The sequence below is a fragment of the Podarcis pityusensis genome (genome assembly GCF_964106645.2).
Source record: "Podarcis pityusensis genome assembly, chromosome: 17".
Lineage (NCBI taxonomy): Eukaryota > Metazoa > Chordata > Lepidosauria > Squamata > Lacertidae > Podarcis > Podarcis pityusensis.
This window is the reverse complement of record NC_138042.1, coordinates 4,948,992-4,976,273: the sequence shown is the minus strand read 5'-3', so window position 1 is coordinate 4,976,273 and position 27,282 is coordinate 4,948,992. Positions and strand designations below refer to the sequence as shown.

The window sequence follows — 27,282 nt, the reverse complement described above, 5'->3', positions numbered from 1 at the left end:
GATGTATGGAAGTGAGAGCTGGACCATAAAGAAGGCCGATTGCCAAAGAATTGATGCTTTTGAATTATGGTGCTGGAGGAGACTCTTGAGAGTCCCATGGACTGCAAGAAGATCAAACTTCTCCATTCTGAAGGAAATCAGCCCTAAGTGCTCACTGGAAGGACAGATCGTGAAGCTGAGGCTCCAATACTTTGGCCACCTCATGAGAAGAGAAGACTCCCTGGAAAAGACCCTGATGTTGGGAAAGATGGAGGGCACAAGGAGAAGGGGACGACAGAGAACGAGATGGTGGGACAGTGTTCTCGAAGCTACCAGCATGAGTTTGACCCAACTGCGGGAGACAGTGGAAGACAGGAGTGCCTGGCGTGCTCTGGTCCAGGGGGTCACGGACATGACTAAACGACTAATAAGTTGTTATTCCATAGTCGATTACTTCTCGTTTCAGGGATCTTCACGGTCATTTCTTTTGTTCTGTGTAATTTCTTGGTTCCGTGACAGTCTTTTTTTCACCGGCCCTCTTCCTCCGGCTGCCCTTACAGAGGCAGCGGCGATTACCCAAGACGCCCAGCCCGCCGCCGCCGCCCCACCCCGCGGGCCGCCCTCCCCGCCCTCCCTTGCCTCGCGGAGCCCGCGCTTGGCAGGAGGCTGCTGGCAAGAGAAGGAGCCGAGCCGCGGCGGGAAGCGAAAGCGACGTCTCCCCTTTCCGACCGGGGCGCCGCGCTGCCATGGAGTCGTCCAGCAACGCCGAAGGGTGCATGGGCCAATGCACCGGCTTCATGCGCACCCACAAGGGAATGATCCTGCTGGCCGAAATAGTAAGAGGGCGCGCACGGCGGGAGGGATGGCGCGATCTGCAAAGGAGGCGGGGGGCGCCCGGGACAGGAGACTGGGGGGGTCCCTAACTTCGCGGAGCGGCGGACGCTGCGCTTTGCCCAGAAAACTTCTTTCTCGCGTTTCCATAACCCAGTTCCCTCCGGACCCCACGTCCAGCAAATCGACGAAGTTCAGGTTTTCCAAAGTGGTTCGGAGGGCTAAGTTGCAGCTGGGGTGCTCCAACATGACTGTGTGGGTCAGGCGGAGTCTGCCCCCCACCTCCCACTTTATAAATGGCTGGGCAAGAACAGGCGGTCACGTCCGTTAGTGGCGCCCGCCGAAAGTTGTTGGCATGTGTGGCACCGGGCGGAGGGGCTTCCTTCGCCACCCAAACCTTCCCCAGTATCCTCGATGCCCGTGCCAGCCCGCTTCCCCGCGCTGGGGATGGAACCCAGGCGTCCGGGGTGGCTTCACCGGCCCCGCTGGAGATTGTGCCGGGCGGGGAAACGCCCTGACGGGGCAGACAGCTAAGCGCTGCCTCGGCCGAGGAAGAGTTAAGGAGGAGGGGCGGCGGACGTGTCTCCCGCGCGTCGTCGGGCCGCGGGTGGAGGGGAGGAGGGTCACGGGACGGCTGCTGTCCAGGGGGAGAGAGGGAGGGACGGTGTTGGGAGACCGAGCGGGGCGCCCCGCAAGCCCAAAGGGGATGGATGAGCGAAGGACAGTTGTCCCTTAAGTTTCTTCCAACGGCAGTGAGCCCTGGACGCCTGAAGCGCCTCGGTTTGCATTCGCTGAGCGCCGCTTTTCTCTTCCTGCTCGCTGCGCTTTCCCTTCCTGTTCCTTATTGCAACTCGATCTCGCCCCGGCGCTTTGCTTTGCGCGAGTTGGGCATCGTTAAGCTCCGCGGGGCAGAGACCCATCGCTTGCTGCGTCCCCTGGGCATGGCGAGCGTAGGGAGCCAGACTTCAACAAGCCGGGCTTCCCGGGTCCTCCCCTTCCCTTGACGCCTGCAGGTTTGGAAAAGCGGCGAGGCAGAGGAGGAAAAGGCGCTTTGCAGTCCCAGGCAGGTTCCTGTCCCCGCGGCTGGCGGTTGTTCGACGGCCTTGGGGTGCCTGAGGTCTGGCTGCTTGCCTCTCCCTGCCCGCGCAGGGCCTTGGTTTTGGGTGCGGCTGAGCGTGTGCCTCGCTGGTCGCCTCCCCGGAGCGCCGGGTGCGCGCATCACGGGTGACTCACCGTTCCCCGTCTCTGGGCACAGAGTGTGTGTGTCTGGCACGGTAATTGGGAGTGTCTCTTTGCGGTTTGAATTTACAGCAGTAGTTGCTAAACAGTTGCAAGCTTGTAGGACCATGTGGCCCTGCTCCACCTCCCAATGACATATACGGGAAAGGATAGGTTCTCCCCACCCTTCTGAATAGCTGTATATTTATCCTCACTAGTTGTCCTGGGACTTAGTACAGCTTTTATTTTTCTGAAAATAGAGCTGAACTTGCACCACCCATCACACGGCCTCTTGCTTTCAGAGGGGTTCTTCTCGCTGAATTCTTGCTTCTCATGCGGTTGTTCAAGGGGTACAAGTTTCTCCAGAAAAATAAAAGCAACAACCCTCTTGCTCTCTCATAAGTTGCCCACAAGAACTGCTTCCAAGTAAACCTGTTTTGGCAATGTAAGCCAGACCAAAGAAGCTACGCAGCCTATTTCAATACCAGGGTTCAGCACTGGAATATGTGGAAGGGATGAGAGTGTTTCTGAGCATGAGGCGGGTAATGGAGTCACACCCACACACCTGGGATTAGGGGGGTGGGCACAAGGTCTTTCAGACCAGAGGTTGGCACTACCAGGCAGCTTTGCTCTGTAGCCCTTGGGGGTCTTAAATTCCCCCCCCCCTAAAAAAAATGCTTATTAAAAAGCCTCTAGACAAATCATTGGGAGAATAGGTCTATTAACAGCAAGACAAGGAAGTAGAGCATCCACCTTCAGTGGCAGTAATGTCAGTGAATACCAGGAGCTAGCTGGCAGGAACCCTGAGCAACGTACAGGGTAACGTTTTGCATTGGGGAAAGGCTGTCACTCCGTGGTGGAGCATCTGATTTGCACGCAGAAGGCCCGGGTTCAACCCCTGGCATCTACAGACACAGCAGGGAGAGATCCTGAAGCCCTGGAGAGCTGCTGCCAGCCAGTGCAGGTGGTCAGAGGTCTGATTCAGTTGAAAGCACCTTGCTACGTTTCTGTGCAAATCCCACTTGTCTGTTCTTTACCTACCCCTGGAGAGTGACTTCTAAGAGTTGAGCAGGATCCTCCCTTAGTCTTTTCAAAGAGGGATAGGACAATATGGCTTCTGTCTCCATTATGGGTGTAGCCCTTTCTCTGCCATCTGTGGCAGAGAAGTTGTTGCTCTCCCCCCTCCCTCTTTCACAAATCTTTGCCACCTCCATTAATAATTAACAGAAACCGTTTTTTCTCATTCAGTTTTTCAGCCCTGAGAATTGGAAGCAGAACCTGGACATCTTGAGTCCTAATACGAGTATTTTACCTTCACAAACTGGAGGATATTAGGAATGCAGAAAACTGCCTCATGCAAAGTTTTGGTTGGTTCAAAAAGGATGTGCTTTAGCCAGTTTTTTAGACGTCTTTGTTCTAAGGGCTTAAAGCACAGCTGCAACTTCCCTCCTTTTGCATGATTCCTTGTTTGCCTTGTTATCCTCACAGCAACCCTGTGAGGTAGGGCTGAGGAGAGTGACTGGGCCAACTACTCTCACGGAGCTTCATGGCTGAGTTGGGTTTATAACTTGGGATTTTGCAGTCTTAATCCAACCCTCTGTAACCGCAGCGCCACATGAATCCTGGAAACCAAACAGGAGATTGCTACTACTCAAATGCTGCAAGACCGATAATCTACCTTTTAATCTTAGAAGAAGAGAGCATGTTCTTTAAGGCTGCAGGGCTGGGTGTTGTATCTGCGTGGGAATGACAGAGGGTTTTCCTTTTTTCAAAAAAGCGGGGCCTAGGAATAAATAGCAGGTCCCAACAAGGCCCACAAGGAAGGTGAAGAGAACAAGGGAAGGATTTATGCTTGCCTGTGCTGTGCTACGCCCTGTCACTCCCAAGGGCTCTGGGTGCAGGTGCGAGTGCTGCCTTGCCTTGTTTTTAAAATAGCAAGCAAAGACCACATGTTCATTGAGTCAGTTTCTCTTTATCCATTGGAAGCCACAGTGGCTCCCATCTTTGTGGGATAAACAAAACAACACTCTCTGTGTCTGCCCCATTAAGGCCCAAATACAGAAGAGAATGTGGATTTGTTCCATATCAATTGAGGTGAAGTAAGTCCTACTGCTTAGTCTCCGTACAGTTGCTGTGTCAGATTAGAACATGGGTAGGCAAACTAAGGTCTGGGGGCCAGATGCCGCCCAATCACCTTCTAAATCCTGCCTGTGCATGGTCTGGGAATCAGCATGTTTTTACTTGAGTAGAATGTGTCCTTTTATTTAACATGCATCTCTGGGTTATTTGTGGGGCAAAGGAATTTGTTCATTCCCCCCCCCCAAAAAAAATATAGTCTGGGCCCCCACAAGGTCTGAGGGACAGTGGACCGGCCCCCTGCTGAAAAAGTTTGCTGACCCCTGGATTAGAATCACGCTTTGCCTGTATTAAGCCAGTGTAGTGTTTGGGGATGAGGAACCTGGTGTGCTCTAGATGTTGCAGGACTGCATCTCCCATCATGTCTGAAGGTGGCCCCTGTTGGCTGGGGCTGATGGGAGTCAGAGTCCAGCACTGCTTGGAGGGCTAGTTGAGAAGTTGGAATAATGTAGCAGCCTAATGTCACCTAAAACCTGCTCCTGTTTCACTGGAGATGCCAGGCATTCAACAGGGGAGATTTTGCATGCCAAACAGATACTCTACCATTGACCGGTCCTATGGCCAATCATAGCATTGTAGAATTGTAGAGTTGGAAAGGGACCATGAGGGTCATCTAGTTCAACCTCCAATTTCTGACCCAACTTGGGGCTCAAACCCAGGGCCCTGGTCTCCCAACTGAGCTACCCCTTCTTATATATCAGGTTCCCCATCTCTGATATAGCCTGGCAAAGGAAAACTATTATTTTAGGCCGCTCAACCCATTCTTTACTTTTACCCAGTCTTTTGTCGACAGTGTCTTCTGAGTGTATTCCTTGCCATGCTATATAGGTGACACACATTCAAGGATGGTTCTGAGACAGTGTGCAAGGCTGTCATTTGGGAATCGAGGGGAAATTGCTCCTGCTCAAGGTTGCAGGTAGGCGATTTCTGACTCTGGTCTTAGAGTTCCTCCAGACTTCCTTTTGCTCTGTGCTTTCCAGACACAAGTCCATACTTTAAAGCTCTGCAGCCAAGCAAGGTTTTGTTTTTGTTTTTGTTTGTCCTAGCGCTTTCCCCAGGAAAACCTATGTTTTACTGCTGAATTGGAGCAAATGGCAAGCTGCGGAAAACACACACCTCTCCAACATCTTTCAGTCATGTTTTGGGAGTGGGGGGAAAATTCCAACCAGCTTTACTAAGGACCAGTGAAACAGCAAAACAGTGAATGAAAGATAGTTCACTGTTCCATAGAAATATCGCTCAGGTCTTATGTTAAAAGGGGGGGGGGGAGAGTGAAGGAAAATACATTGCTGGTAGAATAAATGTGAGAACCCCTGTCTGCAAATATCCACCAACTAATGTGGATCAGCAGTAGCTATTATTATACGTTACAGGAAAGTAGATTCTGTTATTAACAGAAGTTACATTATACATTACACTGTATTTTTCATCGTTTTGAGACTTGTGGGTTGAATTAGGTTAGTTAGTTAGAACAAGACGCACTCTCCCTTTTGGAAAATGTACAAGCATGTAGTTAATTCAGTTAGCATTCATTGGAACTAATGGGTTCCTTGTAATGCTGAGAGCAAGTATGAAGATATTTGGCTGGTTCTTGGCCTACGAAAGCTGAATTAAAAATCACAGTAGGGATGGAATCCACAGAAGCCAAATTGGGTAGTATAGCTTAGTAGTTGGAGGGCCTGTAGTCTCCCCCCACCCACTGACACATTTCTATTGTTTAAGCTAAATGCCCAGTCCTGTGATTCCCCTCCTCCTGTCAGGTAACTAAATTCAGAATTACCCAAAGTAGATAAATAAATGCAGGCAGCAGCATTGATTCACTAGGGGTGGGTGGGGAGAACACTTTCAAATATCACAAAACTTCTGTTAGGACTAACTAAAAACCACTCTAGTGTTTGAATGTCACAGTCTCTGATAGGGTTTGGGTTTGCTTTGGGGTTTTTTAAACCAGCCCACGCATCAGTATTTGAAAGCAGCTCAATGCACAGGAGATAATGGCGACTGCCACTCGGTCACAAGCTTCACTTGCTTATATCTATGCAACAAGCAGTGGTTGGTTGGCCTCATCTGCTCAAGAGCTTATATCCGTTTCTGCACAGTTGGCAAGATAAATTCAGTTATCTGTTCCAAGCCCTTTTAAAAACCCATTTCCCTCTCAACTTTGCCCATGTAACAGCTCTGTATCCCGTGCCTCGGGTGGAGGACGTATGCTTAATTCCTTTCCATGTGTTATGGGAAAATTCAACATATCCCACCTTTTTGCTGTAATTACAATGATTTGGCACATACAGGGGTTCCCTGGTGCTCAAAGCACCTCCCATACATTAGCTTGATAGTAATCCAACTGCTCCTGCAAGGTAGGGCACCCCCGCTATGCTCATCTTGCGGATGAGAGCGGTTTGGTGCCCTAAGGCAACCTGGTGAGTTCATGGCTCAGGGGGTGTTTTTAAACTGGGGACGGTCCCAGCTTGCATTCTTGGTTCAGCTGTCAGCATGTTTTCTGCCCTTGGCTGCTATCTGCTTATTTCCCGCTTGGACTACTGCAATGCGCTTTACGTGGGGCTACCTTTGAAGATGACGCGGAAACGAGAACTAATCCAGAATGCGGCAGCTAGACTGGTGACTGGGAGCAGCCGCTGAGACCACATAACGTAGGTCTTGAAAGACCTACATTGGCTCCCAGTACGTTTCCAGGCACAATTCAAAGTGTTGGTGCTGACCTTTAAAGCCCTAAACAGCCTCAGTCCAGTATATCTGAAGGAGCGTCTCCACCCCCATCGCTCTACCTGGACACTGAGGTCCAGCACTGAGGGCCTTCTGGCGGTTCCCTCACTGTGAGAAGCCAAGTTACAGAGAACCAGGCAGAGGGCCTTCTTGGTAGTGGCACCCGCCCTGTGGAACGCCCTCCCACCAGATGTCAAAGAGAAAAACAACTACCAGACTTTTAGAAGACATCTGAAGGCAGCCCTGTTTAGGGAAGCTTTTAATGTTTGATGCATTACTGTATTTTAATATTTTGTTGGAAGCCACCCAGAGTGGCTGGGGAAGCCCAGCCAGATGGGCGGGGTATAAATAATAAATTACTGTAGTATTATTAGTATTAGTATTAGTATTAGTATTAGTATTAGTATTAGTATTAGTATTATCCTTCTCCAGCTCTATCTTGTGCCTTTCCTTTGATTCTGCCACCCCCTATATTAGAAGTTCTTTCTGTGCTTCTGCTTTTAACTCTTTGGCATTCCTCTTGGGCTCTTCCCGTGGCAATTCTCTCCCCGCTCTTTATTTCTGGCCTGCGAAAGTGGAGGCCTGTTCCTTTATGTTTTTATTCTGGACCTTGGCATACTTGGCAGGAGGCTCCTAGTTTGTTTAGCTGTTGCCCCAGTGATTCCCTTCACACACACACACACACACACACACGCTGCTTCCGCCTGGCGCACTGGCAACCCCAGTGTGCTGATGAACAGATTGGCCCTTTGTTTCCAAGGTCCACAACTGGAATGTCTAGCTGTAATTGTGTCTACCGGTTGCCACAGCTGGAACATCTCCTGCAAGCGCTCTTCCTTCGTTGGAGGAGAAGCCCTGTGCCCTCAGACATCTCTGGAGAATGCATTCCTAGGAAACCCATGTTAAATTCCTGGCATATTTAGCTTAAAAACGTATTTGGTAGCAAGGCTGGGTGGTGGGTGGCGGGCAGGGAGACCCATGCTTGAGAACTGGAGAGGTAGAGACTCTGCCATCTATATATAGAGAGCACAAGTGAGTGAGACTCGAGGCCAAGGCATGCTTATTTTTCTCTCCAAGATCTGCCCGTAAATAGAATTCGAGTCCTTCAGGCTCTGGCAGGTTAATTTGCCACAAAGCAGAAGGAAAACCCCTTGCCCCAACAGTCCCCACCACACCCAGATATCCTTTGGGGTGGCCCCCTTTTAATATATATATATATATATATATATTAGCAATTTCAACATAACAAAGTATCAAAACATATCATATTCTTTATTTTTCCCCTTTTCCCCCACCCCCATCAAACCCTCCCTCCCTCCCTCCCCCAGAGACTTCCCTCAGCTCCTCTCTCTGATTTCTCAGCACATATTGCTCTCTGCACGTTAAAAAATTATACATATCCTTACATTATCTATCTGCCATGTTATCAACCAATAAATCTGTGGATGTTTATTCAAAACCTGCCAAGGAGTTCAATTCATTCTGTTGTCTTTTTAGATAATTTGTAAAAAGCTCCCATTCTTCCTTAAAGTCACAGTTGTCCTTGTCCCGCAGTTTGTATGTCAATTTAGCCAACTCTGCAAAGCTCCTCAATTTTTCTTGCCATGGGGTGTCCCTCTTGATACATTGACGTATGAAAATAAATGGCTGCTAGATTATGTTACCAAGCTAGAAAACTTTTTCATCTTACATGCAGCATAATGTCACTTTGTAGCTTGCATTTGATATGTGTGTATGTTTGTGTGTACACACAGACATACTGCCAGCTACTTGGAATGCAAGCAAATACAAATCTCTGGTTTTTGGTTTTGGGGCTGGAAATCCACTAAGCTGTTAATTTATCCTGGTGCCTAACATGCTGGTTTTGCGCAGAGAAGCAAGGCCAGGTAGGGCCTGAGAGTGAGAAATCTAGTGTGCGTCCAAGCCACGCTTTTGAAAGTCAGCCTTCAGCAATCTCTAAAGGCCCTCATCCCTTTCATGGGCTGTGAAAGTAGCTTCATGAATCAAATTCTTGGCAAGGAAAACAGGCCCTGATGCCATCGTGCACAACTCACTGACTCAGAGTTTCCCACCAATTTCCTTGGTTCGTCCACCTTCCTTCCAAGATTGGTTCAGTTCCACCAAAGCCAATCTAAGTGAAATTGTGGGGAAATTCTTTCTGAAAGGCTGGAACATCTGGTCAATGGAGCATGGTCACTTTCGGAGACAGAAGTTTGGCAGACTGGACCAAACATCTCCCATGTAGGGAAACCTGAGGTTAGGCTAAACTAGTTTAAAACGCAGGTGAGGATTATAGCTGAATGCTTCTTTGTCAAAAGCATCTAGGTTGTGCAGTGCTAGCATACTGGGGCAGGCGGAGATGAACCCAATGTGCTGGAGTTTTTACAAAGAAAAGATCTGAGCATATCAGACCACCCTACTCAGCAGGGCAAGCCCAAGACATTTTGGCACCTGAGGCAAACCGTAAAATGGCGCCCTCCACAGGGAAGAAGGGGTGAGTGAAGATCTACATCGGGAACAAGGATGGAAGGAGACCAGCAGCACCTCCAATTTGCCAAGAGGCCACTACAGTGGTACCTCGGGTTACAGACGCTTCAGGTTACAGACTCCGCTAACCCAGAAATAGTACCTTGGGTTAAGAACTTTGCTTCAGGACCTGCCAAGGAAACTGAAGAACATTTTCATGTATGTGACAACAGCAGCAAGAGTCTTAATAGCACAAGGATGGAAGAATGAAGAAATCCCGACCAAAGAACTGTGACAAGAGAAACTGATGGATTATGTGGAACTGGCGAAATTGACACACAAATTGCATGATAAGGACAACTGTGACTTTAAAGAAGAATGGGAACCTTTTACAAAGTATTTAAAGAAACAACAAAATGAACTGGACTCCTTGGCAGGTTTTGAATAAATATACACAAATTTATTATTGATAACATATAGACAGATAAATTAAGGATCTTTACAATTTTATAATATGCAGAGAATAACATGTGCTGAAAGAAACAGAGAGGAGCTGAGGGAAGTCTGGGGGTGGTGGGTTTTTCTTTTGGGGAGGGGAGAAGGAAAATTGGGGGGAATGATGATGACATGGTTTTGATAAATTGTTATGTTGAAATTTCTAATAAAAATATTTTTTTAAAAAGAAAGAACTTTGCTTCAGGATGAGAACACAAATCGTGCTCCGGCGGTGCGGCAGTAGCAGCGGGAGGCCCCATTAGCTAAAGTGGTACCTCAGGTTAATAACAGTTTCAGGTTAAGAACGGACCTCCAGAATGAATTAAGTTCTTAACCCGAGGTACCACTGTATAGAGGTGGCAGCCAAGGAGCGGGCAGATCCAGCCTTGCAGAAGCATGCTGCAGCCATTGCTGCCACTGCAAGAGCATCAGTGGGCGGGGCATTCCTTGGAGGCTGGATCTGCTGTCCCTGTCGATTCTGCTGCCTGCGGCGGCTGCCTCACCTTGCCTCATGGGTGGAGCAGCCCTGTTGCCCAGGCATTCCAAGTGGCGCAGTCCCAAGAAGGCTGCTAAGCATTTTTCATTTCTTTGTTTTCACACCAGAATTATTAACAGTTTTATACTGAGTCTCAGCTAATCCTGCAACAATCCTGGTAATACCTGACCAGATATCAGAGAAATAAATTGTCTACTACTATATACCAATATATTATTATTGTTATTGTTGTTGTTGTTGTTGTTGTTGTCATTATTATTATTATTATTATTATTATTATTACCCTGTCCATCTGCCTGGTTGCCCCAGCCACTCTGAGCAACTTCCAACACATACAAAAGCATCAAACATTAATTGTAACAATCTGATCCAATATAAAAAGTCACAATAACTTTAAATTATATCAAACAAAGCAACATTCAACAATCCATCAGAATCTAACAGAAAACAGTAAAATTAAACATCAGCAAATCATAATTACAGTGGTACCTTTGCATGCGAACAAGATCCGTTCCGGAGCCCCGTTCACATCCTGAAGCGAACGCAATCCGCGTTTGTGCATCTGCACGTGTACGGGTCGTGATTCACTGCTTCCGCGCATGCACATGATGTCATTTTGAGTGTCTGTGCATGCGCAAGCGGCAAAACATGGAAGTAATGTGCTCTGTTAGTTCCGGGTTGCCGCATAGCGCAACCCGAAAACACTCAACCCGAAGCTACTTCAACCCGAGGTATGACTGTAAACAGTTTACACTTATCAACCACAAGAAGGAATTACCAATCTATAATCAATAAAAACAATAGCAAATCGCAGTGCATAAAATACCATGAAACATACAAAACCATGTAAAAAAATCAAATTGAGAAACAAGGACACACAACTTATAAAACTATTTTAAAAATAATAATACCCCTGAACTCCTCTCTTCCCAGCGGCTGGTCTGGGAAAGGTTTCCAGGGCTGGAATATGTGGCAAGGCAGGTGGAAATGGCGTTGCCTGATGAGGAGGAAGAAAGTCTTTCTCCCCTCATAAAATGATATGTCATTATATTACCTGTTTACAACAACTAACTAGGGCTGGGCGATATCCGGTTTTCAACATTGTGATATATCACCATCTAAACATTATGATATATTGATCTATGCCACTGCGCAAGCAGAAATGCTCATGCTGACAGAACACTCTCCTGAGCCCGATGTTGAATTCCACCCACAGGCTCCATCGGTGGAGGGAGAATATAGCCGTTGTGGCTGCTAGCTGAGAAGTAATAGCACTAGGGCTACGGCAAAGGGAAATATCTGCCTGCCTAGCTAACAAGGGCTGTTGATATGTTTTTAGGCACCAGGCAAAATTATTTCTCTTTAATCAGGCCTTTGGCTGATTCTATGTCCTTTTAAAAGGAGGGAACATTACTGGTTTGGCTTTGTTCTTGCTTTTATTATGTATTTTGTGTTCTCAATTTGTATTTTTATGTTGTGAACCACACTGCGATCTTCAACAGGCAGTATTATTATTATTATTAATAATAATAATAATAATAATAATAATAATAATAATAGTAGTAGTAGTAGTAGTAGTAGTAGTAGTAATGTGTGCTCTACTGAGCAGGCCATGAGATCATTTGGCGTTCCTCTTCCTAAAGTGCCCTGAACCTCTTGCTGGAACAGATAATTTTCAGTCCCAGGGTTTCACTTCTGAACCCCAACCTACAGTATTAGCTCTTTGAAAAATGCTTCATTTATGATTACTATTAAGTCTATTATTTGTAGCCCACCCACCTGACTGCCAGTTCTTCTCTCGGAGCTTGTCTTCCCCGCTCCTTTTCATGAGTTCTGCCCTTTGACGGCTCTTTTTCTCCTTTCTCTGCCAGATTGCGTGCATCCTCATCCTGATCTGTTATGGGGCCTCCGTGACACCAGGCTACTCGGGTTTAGCCTGCTTCATGCTCATTTATGGCATTGTCATCTTCATCTTCTTCATGTGTAACTTGCACCACCAGATCACTTTCATCCACTGGGGATGGACGGTAAGGCTTCTCTTCTGCCCCTGGCACTGGGGTGGGGCAGGGCATTCGCACAGCATGCCCAAAGGGCCTGGGAATGTGGGGCCCACATCACTTTACAAGAGCCTTCCCCACCTGGAAGTACAACTTCCATCACCCCCAGTCAGCAGGCCCAAATCATCTGGATTGCAGGCAACAGGGGGGCAGATTAGATTGTGGTTCAGTGGGGGAGAGCAGCTTGCATGCGTCTGTTGCTTAAAAGTATAGGCCAGGCATAGGTAAACTCGGCCCTCCAGATGTTTTGGGACTACAACTCCCATCATCCCTGACCATTGGTCTTGTTGGCTAGGGATGATGGGACTTGTAGTCCCAAAACATCTGGAGGGCCGAGTTTGCCTATGCCTGGTATAGGCTTTGTCCCTGCCCTGCTCCTTCCTCCAGTGTGTTGGGAGGAAACAAATCAGAGGCTGTCTTCAGGTTGCTTGTCAACCAGCACTCACGGGCTGTCCCCCCAAACTCAAGAACAACACTTTGCACACCAATATGAAATCATTCTGCAGTTTGTCCCCCACCCCACGCTGACTGGCTGAGGACAGGGAGTGACCATGATCCGAGCACTGCGCGCTGAAACTGCTTAAACCATGGGTAGGCAAACTAAGGCCCAGGGACCGAATCCGGCCCAATCGCCTTCTAAATCTGGCCCACAGACGGTCCGGGAATCAGCGTGTTTTCACAGCAGTAGAATGTGTCCTTTTATTTAAAATGCATCTCTGTGTTATTTGTGGAGCATAGGAATTCGTTCATTTCGCCCCCAAAAATATAGTCCAGCCCCCCACAAGGTCTGAGGGGCAGCGGACTGGCCCCCTGCTGAAAAGGTTTGCTGACCCCTGGCTTAAAGCGTGGGGTGGGGTGGGGAGGTTTTCCTTGTGGACAACCATGGGCATAGCCAGGATTTTTGTTGAGGGGGAGGACTTTGTTAGGGGGGCAGAACCAATGTGATTGGTCAATTAGTTAAGTATTTCTATTGTTTTACTTGATCTGGGGGAGGGCAGCTGCCTCTTCTCTTGGCTACGCCCATGTGGACAACCCTTCTGGGTGTAGCTTGGCTAGTGGCAGTCAGGGCGAAAGAGGTGACTTGTAGAGTAGGCTTCGTTCCAGCCATGCAAGCTTCTGAGGTTTCTACGCACCAGCTCCCCATCTCCACCCAGGCAAGCAACAGATGTTGTTGTGGTTCACGGACACTTCCCAATGCCGGACTAAGCCCTGTGGAGGCCCCTAGGAAAGCAAAATCCTGCCCCTCGTGCAGGCACTCTGGTGGGATGACACTGAACTAAGAAAGATTGGTTGTACATTTCCTTCAACATCAAATCAATATTATTTTCACCCATTGTCATGGTGCCCCTAAAAGGCATGGGACCCATAGAGTGGTGCCTAATCAACCTATTTAGTAATCTGGTACTGACACTTTCCTACTAGCTGAGGAGAGTGTGGAGCAGGACCACTGAGGGAGGTGGTCTGGGCATGGACTGGAACGTTGATCGAGGGACAGGCAAAGTCCTGGAGAACGGCATTGAGCCCCCAGACCTGAGGATTCCCACCCCCGTTTAAAGCAATGAGCAAACTGGGGCACTGTGTCTATCTGTGCTAAGGGTTCTCCACTGAAACAAACCAAATTCTGCATTTTAAAATATCCTGCCTACATTGTGCTGAGTAGAACAGGGGATGGCGACGTCCTGGCAACCCGTACAATGTGTTTGTATGTTCTTTACTTAGCTATTAGGGATGTGGGTGGTGCTGTGGTCTAAACCACTGAGCCCCTTGGGCTTGCCAATCGGAAGGTTGGCAGTTTGAATCCACGCAATAGGGTGAGCTCCCATTACTCTGTCTCAGCTTCTGCCAACCTAGCAGTTCAAAAGCATACCAGTGCTAGTAAATAAAAAGGTACCACTGCAGCAGGAAGTTAAACGGCGTTTCCGTGCGCTCTGGTTTCTGTCACGGTGTCCCATTGCGCCAGAAGCAGTTAGTCATGCTGGCCAAGGAAAGCTGTATGCGGACAAACGCCGGCTCCCTTGGCCTGAAAGTGAGATGAGCGCCACAACTCCATAGTCTCCTTTGACTGGACTTAACCATCCAGGGGTCCTTTACCCTTTTACCTTTATAATTCACTATTTAAAAAAAGCAAGGACCCTGTCCTCGTTTCTGTCGGACCACCTTAAGTCTCAAAAAAACCCCATCTACGTTGAAGTTATGGTGGTATTAAAAATATGTGTCAATGATTAGCTCAGAGGTAGGTGGTTGGCTCAGCTAATCCTGCTTTAACTTCTTTGACAACCCTAGTTCCAGTATTAACTTTTTTCTCCCTTTCTGTTGCCTCCTTTTAGGATTTCATAAGGGCTCTCATTGGGGCTGTTGCTTTCCTCATCACGTCCCTTATCGTTCTCATAGGACACAGAGATGGAGCTGGCATTGCAGCTGCGGTACATAAAAGCTAACAAAAATTCACGGAGGGCAGGGAAAGGACGCTGGAGTGCTGATTTGGCCAGCAGCGGGAATATGTAGGAATGTTGCTGTGAACGGGGAGACACGTGGCACATTTAGGCTTTGCTAGTTGGAGAACTGGACCTAATGGTCAGGGGTCCCTTTACCTTAGAGGAACGTGGGTGGCGCTGTGGGTTAAACCACAGAGCCTAGGACTTGCCGATCAGAAGGTCGGTGGTTCAAATCCCCGCGACGGGGTGAGCTCCCGTTGCTCAGTCCCAGCTCCTGCCAACCTAGCAGTTCGAAAGCACATCAAAGTGCAAGTAGATAAATAGGTACCGCTCCAGCGGGAAGGTAAACGGCATTTCTGTGCACTGCTCTGGTTCGCCAGAAACAACATAGTCATGCTGGCCACATGACCTGGAAGCTGTATGCCGGCTCCCTCGACCAGTAAAGCGAGATGAGCGCCACAACCCCAGAGTCAGCCACTTTACCTAGTTGGAGAACTCTTGTAAGGATCTCCTCTACACCCCATTTAGCAGGCCCCTTTGAGAAAGGACCTCCAGACACAATAAGAGGGCTCTCTGCAGGCACAGCTATATTAAGGTTACCAGATTTTTTTCAATGAATCCAGGGACACTTTTCAACTTCAGTAGGGGTGAATGGATTTTGTCAGGGAACTGATTTGTAAACCTGGGGACTGTCTGGTAACCTTAAGCTATATGGCATGCATGCAGTAAGTGGGGAGATAAAAGTTGTTCATCCTTTCTCATAGCACTTCGTGGACATCCAACGAAGCTGAACTTTGGAAGGTTTAAGACAGATAAAAGAAAGTGTGCATTCAAACTGTGGAAGTCACTCCCCCAGGAGGCAGTGAAGGCCACCAATTTGGGTGGCTTTAAAAGAGGATTAGACAAATTCATGCTTCTGAATACCAGCTGCTGGAAACCACGGGAGCGGGGAGGGGTCTTGTGCTCCTGTTCTGCTCACTGGTTTCCCACCGACATCTCGTTGGCCAGTGTGAGAACAGGATGCTTGACTACATGGGCCATTGGCCTGATCCAGCAGGCTATTGTTATGTTCCTTCAGGAGGCCCAGCTACCAGTCCAGGTTCATATCGTATTCTGTGTCGCAGCCCTAGCAGCAAGCAGTCTGGCTTAGTCTCCATGAACCAGTTGCCTCCTTCAGTATGTGGCAAATTAGCCAGCATGGACCACTGTCTTGTCAATATGCATGGATAATCCCCAAATACTGTGCCCAATTGGCTGTGCAAGATCACATGCTTCTGTACCCAAAAGTGATCACTACGTATGGTCTTTCAGTGGTATAAATTTGGTGCCTTTCTGAAATAGTGCATGAGTGATTCACTGTGCCTCTGCACTGTGAATACTGTATAAACACAACTGGGGCCCATTGTACTGAATACACATTATGCTTTCAAAGCATATTCAAAGCACATTCTTTCCCTCAAATAATTCTGGGCACTGAAGTTTAAGGGTTCCTGGGAGTGGTAACTGAGAAGGATAAACTGCACTTTGCAGGGTCTTCAAAGGTCCAGTGTGCACTACAGCTTTGTGTTGCACTGGGTTTCCTCCTGTTGAGTTCTTGGGTCTTTCCTTCATCTCCCAAACACAAAGAAGTTACCTTATGGCTTTTTCACTTTTGCAGTCACCATTTTGCCAAACAGGAGTCTGAAACAATGGATATACTGTTGGGATGTGGCTGGCGCTGTGGGTTAAACCACAGAGCCTAGGACTTGCCGATCAGAAGGTTGGTGGTTTGAATCCCCGTGATGGGGTGAGCTCCCATTGCTCGGTCCCTGCTCCTGCCAACTTAGCAGTTCGAAAGCACGTCAAAGTGCAAGTAGATAAATAGGTACTGCTCCAGCGGGAAGGTAAACAGCTTTTCCGTGCGCTGCTCTGTTTCACCAGAAGTGGCTTAGTCATGCTGGCCACATGACCCGGAAGCTGTACGCCGGCTCCCTTGGCCAATAAAGCTAGATGAGCGTCGCAACCCCGGAGTCGGCCACGACTGGACCTAATGGTCAGGGGTCCCTTTACCTTTACCTTTACTTTCAAGCCATGCTGATTTTTTGGTGAGAATGCGCTTTAAATCACTCCCACTTGAACTCAGTGGGACTTCAGAGAGCTTAACTTTGTCCAGCTCGTGCCCCAAATAAATGCACAATCAGTGCAACCGAATCAAAATTGCCATCCCTCTCGGCGCAAGTAGCTACTTTAATTTAGAAGAGGCAAAATGAAGCTTGACAACCCAAATAGAGGAATAAATGGGACTATTCTACCAAAAGCAACTACCAATAATAATATAAAAAGCCCACTTCCTACCTGGAGTACAACTGCAGAAATGTACTCTTAAAAGCAGATGGAGGCCCATACTAAACTTCCACTTCCTTCCGACAGGTGATTGGAATGCTGACAGGAATCCTTTTTGGCTACGATGCCTACACCATCTTACCAACCCTCAGGAAATCACATGCAGCAGCTCCCACTGGTAGGTCTTCTCTGTGCAAGGAAGAGTGTGATCCTGTGGCAATTGGCGGCTCTTAGATGGCTTTTGCTTGGTGCATCAGTAATCAGCCAGACAGACAGACATAAGAGAACTTGCTAGCTAGTACACACACACGGTTGAAGGGTTTGCATGCTGAACAAGCCCAACTCTGTTTCGTTTCATTTGCAAGCCTCAGCCTTCCTCACTCAAGGCCCTGGCTGAGTTACCATTCAAGTTCTAACTGCTCAGAAGCTGGGTGCCCTTTCCTGTTTACTCTGCATCCAATTCATTCCCATTGCCAGCGTGGTAGGTTGTGAGTACCATAAACACTGTGCTTTGATATGTTTCCCTAGCAGGGGCACCATGTAGAAGGGGCTGAGGGGGCCTCAAATTTTCAAGGAGGTGACCAGGTCCCCTCAATATTACACAGCCTACCCATGGCTGTATGGGCCCCATCAGGCCTCCCCACAGCTGGAGCTTCCCTTTTAAAATGCAGTGGTACTTTGGGTTACAGATGCTTCAGGTTATAGACTCCACTAACCCAGAAATAGTACCTCGGGTTAAGGACTTTGCTTCAGGATGAGAACAGAAATCGCGCGGCGGCAGTGGGAGGCCCCATTAGCTAAAGTGGTACCTCAGGTTAAGAACAGACCTCTGGAACGAATTAAGTTCTGTAGCAGTTTGACACCAGAGCAAATTTCTCTCCACTTTTACTGTGTGAGGTGATGTCCATGCTTGCAGACCTTCAAATTGTAGTTGTGATGGATTTGGGATTAGAACATGCAGTGAAACCAGATGATGGAGAAGCAGGATGGACAAGTCAGGCAAGGAAGAGAAGAGGGAACATTGTGAAACAGCAGCCAGGTCCTATTCAACAGTCCAGGAAAAAGGGAAGTTTTGCAAGTTGATCTTGTGATTTTGCAAGTCACACTGACTAATGTTTTTGCTGCGTACACCACTTGTCTAATCTCCCTTGTTGAAGGTTCACGGTTCCACTTGGGGGGCAGGAGCTATGTTTTGTATGGTATTACAGACATAGTGACTAAGCCCCTCTTCTGCACTGCAAGGTGCAGTCATTTGTAGGTCGATTAATGCACCACTCACTTGACGGTGCCTTGTCTGTGTTTCTGCGATGGTTGTTCATTTGTTGTTGTTGTCTCGCCCAGTCTACCAGATGTTTATATACAGCCTTAGAAATTAGCACATTTTGCACCTGGCTTTCGACCAAGTGAAGATGCCTGGATTCCAGGATGGTGTCTGACATTTCCACCACCTGGAGATGCATGCCTGGAGATCCTTGGATCTGGACTGTTTTCACACACTAATACCCCATCCTGTCATATTCTATCCATTATATTTTATCTGCCCAGTTGGAATGAATTTCTGGAACCAAAATGCTTTTTCAATGCAATCTGAGCAGGAGCAGTCACAGAGGTCAGAATAGGCCAATATCAATGTGGACTGTCGCTGGATCAAGTGACTTTTCTTCTTTAAGTTCTCAAAACTCTTAACTGAGCTCAAGGTTGTCCTCTGAACTACTCAGATGTTTAACTGTGAACCAATCCCAGTCAGTCCCACCATTTGAAAAATAAGACTTTAAAGCTGTCTTGCCCCAAAATGGCAACTAGACATTCCGTTTTGACGATTGTAACCTTGGTTTAGGGCAGGCACCCCCAAACTCGGCCCTCCATATGTTTTCGGACTACAATTCCCATCATCCCTGACCACTGGTCCTGTTAGCTGGGGATGATGGGAGTTTAGTCCCAAAACATCTGGAGGGTTGAGTTTGGGGGTGCCTGGTTTAGGGAGACATTTGGCCCCTAGCTTATATATCTGAGTTTCTAACACTGGCTTATATACTAAAGCCATTCCCAGAAGACACCCATCTCCTTAAGTGTAACTAGATATACTCAAAGCACTTGACCAAATTGAATGGTCATTTGTGTTAAAGATACTGGAGGTACTGAGTGCGAAGAATCACTTTCTTCATGTAGCAAGCATGTAAGTCAGTGGTATGGTGTCTGCCTCTTTTGCCCTCCAGAGAGGACTGCCATCTCACTTCTTCTCAGTATTAGTGATAGAGCTATTTTATCTTATATTATTTTCTGCCGATTTTGTTGTTCCTTGTTCTTTGTCATTACTTGTTACATTGAAAACATGATGATTTTGGCATTTCTCTGCTCCTTTACAGGTCCTTCAGATGGGATCTGAAGACACGCCGTTCTCTTGCTTCCACATCATGACTAGGCCCCAATCTTGGACCCATCACCTTTAGCTTCCTGCTGGATCTCCTGGTAGAAAACTACCCCAGTCTATAAATTTGACAATGTCATCCCTCTCTTCTGGACATCTCAGTGAGGTTCACCAATTCTTGAGAAAGATAATTCCACTCTTATTTCCGCCAACACTCTCTCCTATTTCTGACTTACCGTAATTGTGGAAAACAAAGGTAGCTTCTGGCAACTTGACAAAAGAATTATTGGCCCCCATTAAATGGGATTATTGAGGAAGGACAGAGAGGGGAAGCTTCAAATCAGTTTAGGGGCTCAAGCAGTTTACACAGTGGGCTGAGGGGAAGGGGAAATGGGACCCCTGGATTCTATCTCCAGTTCTAGGAAATGTAGGGTGGAGAATGGAGTGGAAGAGAACTCCACACACTCATTTTAAGTGCCTTCCTTTTTCTGTGCCTCAGTTTCTCCTGATTTAAAATGGGGAGAGCGGACCAGAGGCTGGTGCTTGCATCTAGTTAGCTTATGCTCACTCTGGGGTCTCCAGCCTAAGAGATCACCATTTTTAAGAAACATAATAAAAAAAGCTTAGGGAGCGTGTGTTTTGATGACTCTAGAAGACAGTGGACCTAGTTCCTTTGAATGTTGTTGAGAATTTATTAAACCACCTTGACTGCCAATTATAATGGAAGTGATTGCCTTTTTTGTTGTTGAACTAACACTCAAACTTCATCTCTCCCAGGCAGCCTTCAGCCAGCCTGCCCAATATGGATCTGTCTTTTCTCTCCTCCTTCTTCCCAGCACATTTTGCTAAAGATATTCTTTACCTTTCACCTCACACCCAGTTACCCTGGCAACCTTCTGTCTGCCCTGACCCAAGATCCCTCTTAAATGGGTCATCAACACATTTCTGTCATGTTAGCGCCTCTGTCCCAGGTGAGGCCCTGGCTTGGAAAAAGATTAGCCCGAATTTTTCTGCTGGACTGCAGTTTTCCCTTCAATATTCCAAACGATCAAAATCCTACCATTTATTAATTTCTAGGATTTAGGGGGTCCTCCCCAAAACTCACAACAATATAAATATATAAAGTCACTTCCCCACCACTCCTTGCACATCTGTGCGTCATGTGCTGCAACTTCTGGCCACATGTGCTGCAATTCTGCATAAACAAAAATGTGGTTGCAAAGATGTTTTGGAGTTGGGTGGGTGACACCTGCTGAAATTTTATATCGGGGGGTCTGAGTCATATCTTGGGGGCTCAGAGTGTGGGGCTCCAATTCTCTGCTTAGTTTTATTTCTCTTACTTTATTGCTTCCACTCTAATGAAAAATGAGCAAACATTTCAGAATGGGGAAATATAATATGCCCACTTTATACCGGTCACAGAATCCAGTTTCCTTGGAATAAAACTTGGGTTGCTTTGGTGTAGACCTTCTGCTTTTTATCTTGGTGTCATGCAAAGTGGTCATAGCCTTGGTTATGGGCTCTGGGTGATATAGATATATATAGATATAAATGCAAACAGGCTAAAGGGTACAGGTGCTTTTTGCTTCTAGGGGAACGACGAGCTGTTGCATCACTTTATCCTTAAGACTATATCTTTCTCCCCTATGGATTGTGGGCAGAGAGGAGGGAGGAAGGGGGAGGTATGTTTTCCCTATCCCACCCTCACTTCTCTATTGCTCTTTCTTCCCTTTCCTATCTGTCCCTCAGGCAGCTTGATTTTGTGTGTGTGTGCGCGTGCTTGTTCAGTGAAACAAATGTTTTAAAACGCAAATAAAACGTGGCTGAATTAGTGCTAACATCTGCTTGCTCTTTTGAGTGCCTTTATAAACACTTCTGGCCACATACAGATTTTTCTGTACAGCCCACTGTAAGACTTTCCTTGCTGCCCTTTGAAAGAAATTCCGTTTTAAAGCACACGGTATCTAGCCCTCGTGTAGAGATAAAATTCTGATTATACTGACAAGGCACCATTCTGCAGGGGCCAAAATCACTGCACTCTGTGACTTATTTATCCTTCTCTTCCTTCTCCCACCCACCGACCTTCTTTCCCTCAGTCTAGTTTCTCTGCTGCCATGAGGGCCAGATGGAACAGCCAAATGTGGCCCCTGGAGCAGCTTGGCGGGACTTCTGTTTTTTAAATCTCTAATTGCATTGGATTTTGTGCATGTGGTGGAAGGAGAAGTCTCCTAAAAGACCCCCTTCAGAAGGACAATCATGAGTTCTTTGCTTCCTCCCATCCCACTGAAGACCTTCTTTAAGTTGTTGCCATCTCAGAGGGGCTAGACTGATGTGGCCATTGCCGTTCTACACTCATAAATGCTTGGGGCTAGGAAGCGATCCAAAGGTACTTTGCTGAAGTGAAGCAGACTCTACAGAATGCCTGAGACCACCTAAAAAACTAGATACAGTGGTACCTCTGGTTACATACTTAATTCGTTCCGGAGGTCTGCTCTTAACCTGAAACTGTTCTTAACCTGAAGCACCACTTTAGCTAATGGGGCCTCCTGCTGCCGCTGTGCCGCCACCGCACAATTTCTGTTCTCATCCTGAAGCAAAGTTCTCAACCCGAGGTACTATTTCTGGGTTAGCGGAGTCTGTAACCTGAAGCATATGTAACCTGAAGCGTATGTAACCCGAGGTACCACTGTACATGCTGCACAGAGCACCCCAAAGGAAAAGTGGGAAGTGACAGCATTAACGAAGGCCAGGCCAGCTCTCTAACCCCCGAACTACCTACACAGGGGCTATCGTCAAGCTCTATGTTCTTTGATGACACGGTACAGTGGTACCTTGGGTTACAAACGCTTCAGGTTACATACGCTTCAGGGTACAGACTCCGCTAACCCAGAAATAGTACCTCGGGTTAAGAACTTTGCTTCAGGATGAGAACAGAAATTGTGCAGCAGCGAGAGGCCCCATTAGCTAAAGTGGTACCTCGGGTTAAGAACAGTTTCAGGTTAAGAACAGACCTCCAGAACAATTTAAGTTCTTAACCTGAGGTACCACTGTACATGCAGAGAATCATAAAAAGGAAGGCAACTCACGGGGTGCGGGAAACAGCAGCTACAGCACTGGAGTTTGGGCTGGATCCGTGTTCCACCATGAAGTTGGCAGAATAAATAGCCTTGGTCATTCTTTGGGTTGTTTACTGGAAGATTAAATTGGCGTAATATCCTCATGTGTGCTCCTTTAGCAAACAGGAGACAAATGAAGATGATAAAATGTGCTCAAATAGAATGTGGGGCAGAGGGAACTCCAGAACGGCAACAACCTGGGTGCGAATTCAGCACTAATATGCCAGGGATGTTGGTTATAGCTGTGGCTATGAATCTGGCACAGGAGCATAAATAATAAACAAGGGGCTGCCTCCCTGGAAGGAGGGAAATTCTCCCTAGAGGACTAAGTCTAACTTAGCAGCACACTGTGGCTATATTGAGCTTAACTCTGCTGCGTGAATGACTGTGCTTTATTTTTATCCTTAGACGCGAATGCTTTGAGGGCTCACACACCCAAGTGCTGTGTACACAAAATCTCCACTAAATAAATGAGTACAAGCCTCCATTGAGTTGTTTGGAACTTTCTCATTGCTTAGTGTCCTTAGTCTACGGCAGGGGTGTCCAAACTTTTTTCAAAGAGGGCCAGATTTGATGAAGTGACCATGCGTGAGGGCTGAGCTTTTTTAGGATTGAAGTTGCTGAGGTTTTTTTTGGAATTTTATCTCACAACATATACTGCCACGGGGGCCCGTTTAAATCAACAGGCGGGCCAGATTAGGTCCCTGAAATGGACTTTGGACATGCCTGGTCTACGGTAATTAAAGCTGAGTGTAAAACAGAAGAGGTGACTATAAAGGAAGGATTTACTCCGCAGTAGCCTGCCGTACAGTTTTGGGGGACAGAGAAAATTGGCTTGTACAGTTTTACCTCTGGATGCGAATGGGATCCGTTGCGGAGCCCCGTTCGCATCCTGAAGTGAACACAACTCACGTCTGTGCGTGCGCGGGGTGCAATTTGCCGCTTCCGAGCATGCTTGTGGCGTCATTTTGAGCGTCTGCGCATGTGCAAGCAGCGAAACCCGGAAGTAACGCACTCCGTTGCTTCTGGGTCGCTGCGGAGCACAACCCGAAAAGGCTTAACCTGAAGCGACTTCAGCTGGAGGTATGACTGTATGTTTAGGTTAGCTTCCAGGGGCTTCGTTATGAAACTAGTGAAGAGTGCACTGAAGTGTTTCGTTTTTTCCTCCTTGGTTCAAGACGGAGATGCAAGAAGTCACCATATTCCCTCCTGCACAGAGGACCATTCTGCATGTTCGCTGCACAGCATCCTGCTTTCCTTGATTAAGGCCCAATATCCTGCGACGATCCACTGCAGCACACAAGTGTTTTCATATATTTTTATTTAAATTTCAATTAAATTAAATCCTCAATTAGAAAAAAAACCCACCCAATTTTTTAAAAATTGCAAACTCAAGAGATGCACAAAGTGCAAGAAGACAGGACAGAGAAGAGTAGTTTGAGGTGGATCAAGAAGATCTGTTGCAGGCTTTGCCCTATAGAGGACGCCTGGTGTCCATCTTTGATTGGGTGCAAACCTGTACCAGATGTAGAAAGGAGTTCATCCCCCACAACATATACACACACCAAACACCTGATCTATAGAGAAAAAAGCACCCAGAGCTTGAAAGCAGGCAATTAATAATGGCAACTTGAAAGTCAATGATCAACAAGGGTCAACCCAGGAGAGGTGAGATAAGTTGAGAGGTCACAGTGGAAAGGTCAAAACCAAAGTTCAAGGGTTCCCAGGTAAGAGACTGCAGTTGGAAGTTCATAGGGCACAGTGCAGAGGTTCAAAAGACCATCACTCCGAAGGTTCAAGACAGAAGGGTTAATTCATGTTCAAAAGGTCACAGTTGAGAGGTCAAAAGGCCACAATGGAAAAGAAACACAACCAAAGTTCAAAGACCACCAGAGAAAGGAGTTAAGGTTCTTCACAGAAGGGTCACATCTAAAGATCAAAGGTCACCATGGAAAAGAGAGCGCTCAAGAGTCCCTGAGGAAAGGTGAGGGGATTTCAACGGTTGCAATGGAGAGGTCACTTGAAGAGGATCCCTGGCGAGGGGTCGCGAGTCAAAGCAGTCATGGCGGACGGAGCAAAGGTCCGTGGTTCCAAGCCTAAATCCCGATTTCATACTTGGATTCTTGTGGCCAAAGTCCAGAAGGTGGAAGTCAGGTCTAGGCAACAACGCAATTCTTGTCCCGGACCACACGCAGCCTTCGGCGCTGCCGCTTACGTATCGAGTCAGTGGGTGGCGTGGACTCTGTGGGGCTAGCCCCGCCTCGTAAATGGGGGGGCAGGGGTATCGGCTCCCCCAGAAAATACCCTTCCTCCTCCGAGGAGGAATCGGAGGAATCGGAAGAGCTGAAGTCCCATCCCCGGGGCGGGTAACGCCGGTGCCAGGCAGGAAAAGCCCCCTCAGAAGCGGAGTAGGAGAGGCTCGCTCCTCTGCCCTCCGCTGCGCCTTTCCTTGGCGGCCGCCAGCCCTGGCTCCCCAGGTTGAGAGAGTTGTCTGAGGTGGAGCGAGGGTGTCCCCGGCTAACGCTTCCGTTCTGAAGCAGCTGGGCGTCGACGGAGGTCTGCTCAAGACCAGGAGCACTGGGCTCCCCTGAGACCAGGGGCTCCCGGAAGCTAACTCGGGGTGCCCCTCCCCGGGAAAAGCTCGCCATCCCCAGCTCAGGCCCCTCGATGGGTCGCAGCTGGGCAGATGCTTGGAGTTTGGAAGCTGAGCTGCTGCTCCAGTCTGGGATCTTGGAGGGGTGGATGCCCAGTTCTGGCATAGAATGGCGCAAGGGGGATGTGCGTTGGAAGCACGGTCGCTTCTCAGTCCCTGGGGGAGGGGAGAAACAAGACTGTTAGAGAAAGAGGGCCGGACTCCAAATAATAATAATAATAATACAGTGGTACCTCTGGATGTGAACAGGATCCGTTCCAGAGCCCTGTTCGCACCCTGAAGCGAACACAACCCGCGTCTGTGCGCCTGCACGGGTCGCGATTCGCCGCTTCTGCACATGCGTGTGACGTCATTTGGAGCGTCTGCGCATGCGCGAGCAGTGAAACCCGGAAGTAACGCGTTCCATTACTTCCGGGTCGCCACAGAGCGCAACCCAAAAACGCTCAACCCGAAGCTACTTCAACCCGAGGTATGACTGTAATAATAATAATAATAATAATAATAATAATAATAATAATAATAATTTATTTATATCCCGCCCTTCCCAGCCTAAGCCAGGCTCAGAGCGGCTAACAACAGTAAAAATAACACAGTTTACAAAAAATCATAATCATTTAATTGAAATACATTCTAAAATCAATTCAGAGTCAAATTAATGGCAATCATTGGGCTAGAGTTCTGTGAGGATTACAAAAGGAGGGGGCGTCAGACTGTGCCTTGGCCAAAGCTGGTGGAACAGCTCTGTCTTGCAGGCCCTGCGGAAAGATATCAAGTCCCGCAGGACCCTAGTCTCTTGTGACAGAGCATTCCACCAGATTGGGGCCACAGCCGAAAAAGCCCTGGCTCTGGTTGAGGCCAGCCTAACCTCCCTGTGGCCCGGGACCTCCAAGATGTTTTTATTTGAAGATCATAAGGTCCTCCGTGGGACATACCAGGAGAGGCGGCCCCGTAGGTACAAGGGTCCTAGGCCGTATAGGGCTTTAAAGGTTAAAACCAGCACCTTAAACCTGACTCTGTACTCCACCGGGAGCCAGTGCAACTGGTATAGCACCGGGTGAATGTGATCCCACGGCGAGGACCCCATAAGGAGTCTCACCGCAGCATTCTGCATCTGCTGGAGTTTCTGGGGCAGCCTCAAGGGAAGGCCTTCCCAAATAACATCCAGAAGTTTGTGGTGGTGATAGGATGCCACATTCCCTCCCAAAAATCCACCAACACACTTGGTTCTGCCTCACCTGTTCCTGGCTCCTGCTCCATGGCTGGTGGTGGGCAAGTGGAAGTACCCCGAGATGTACATTTGACTGGCTCCTCGCAACTCTGGCTGCAGCCCGAGCCGTTGCTGTCTGGATCCGAGAGCTCCTCTGTTTCCGTCGGCACCTCTTCCCCGGCTCCAGATAAGCCACTCCAGCTCCTTCGGATCCTCGGGGCCGAATTAGCGGGTGCTGGCTGCCCTCCAAAGGAAATGGAGCGGGCGACGTGGGAGGAGGAGGGTGAGCGCTGGGCCTGAACCCGCCGTTGCTGCCAGCTGGCTCGCCGGGAGTCTTGGGAGCGGGCACTCTGGAAGGCCGAGTCGCAGGAGTCCGAGCCGTTGGGGTCCTCGCCCAGGCTGCAGGCCCGAGAGCAGAAGATCTGGCCCTGCTTGGGCAGGAAGGGCTTCCCCAGCAGGGGCTGGTGGCAGCGGGAGCAGCTGAAGCAAGCATCTGTGGCATGCCAGTGTTGGCCCTCGTAGGTCATCTGGCCCTGGTCAATGCCTGCAGGGAAAGGAAAAGGCCAAACCAGGGGACAGGTCAGTGCTTCATTACTACACAAGCACACAATCAAAGATCTGGAGACAGGGTGGATAAAAATCAGTGATTTAAAAAAAATAAAAACAAAATCAGATTTTTTTAATTTACATCAGTTTTTTTAAAAAAAATAATCAGATTTTTTAAAATTTTAATTGTATTTTTAAAATAAAATGCTTTTGGAGGAAAAGTCTTTCTAAAG

At 47.9% G+C, this 27,282-nt stretch overlaps 2 protein-coding genes and 1 long non-coding RNA gene across 5 annotated transcripts in view; 1 reads left to right on the top strand and 2 right to left on the bottom strand.

The window, feature by feature from the left end:
- Nucleotides 1-636: 636 nt before the first annotated feature.
- PLP2 (proteolipid protein 2) lies at nt 637-20,248 on the top strand. The gene is made up of 5 exons (XM_080988387.1): nt 637-815; nt 12,217-12,372; nt 14,730-14,825; nt 17,247-17,337; nt 19,526-20,248. The coding sequence occupies exons 1-5, from the start codon at nt 726-728 to the stop codon at nt 19,543-19,545; spliced, it is 453 nt and encodes a 150-aa protein (XP_080844513.1). The 5' UTR covers nt 637-725; the 3' UTR covers nt 19,546-20,248.
- A 101-nt stretch (nt 20,249-20,349) lies between these two features.
- LOC308467043 lies at nt 20,350-23,478 on the bottom strand. The gene is made up of 2 exons (XR_013981117.1): nt 22,212-23,478; nt 20,350-21,967 (listed from the first exon to the last, which is right to left on the bottom strand). It is a non-coding gene; the product is annotated as an uncharacterized lncRNA (long non-coding RNA).
- Nucleotides 23,479-23,947: 469 nt separating this feature from the next.
- The window catches only part of PRICKLE3 (prickle planar cell polarity protein 3), a 34,395-nt gene continuing 31,060 nt past the window's right edge, over nt 23,948-27,282 (bottom strand). For all 3 annotated transcript variants that reach the window (XM_080988134.1, XM_080988135.1, XM_080988136.1), the window contains 2 exons: nt 26,532-27,047; nt 23,948-25,452 (listed from right to left, as the gene is read on the bottom strand). In XM_080988134.1, coding sequence (XP_080844260.1) covers nt 24,800-25,452; nt 26,532-27,047 — 1,169 coding nt within the window. In that variant the 3' untranslated portion in view covers nt 23,948-24,799. The remainder of the gene's footprint in view (nt 25,453-26,531; nt 27,048-27,282) is intronic.

Bases quoted from the DNA above. Each gene is read 5' to 3' on its own strand.
- PLP2 (XM_080988387.1), top strand. From the start codon at position 726: ATGGAGTCGTCCAGCAACGCCGAAGGGTGCATGGGCCAATGCACCGGC. The intron at 12,373-14,729 runs GTAAGGCTTCTC...GCCTCCTTTTAG, and splicing joins TCATCCACTGGGGATGGACG to GATTTCATAAGGGCTCTCAT. The intron at 14,826-17,246 runs GTACATAAAAGC...TCCTTCCGACAG, and splicing joins GAGCTGGCATTGCAGCTGCG to GTGATTGGAATGCTGACAGG.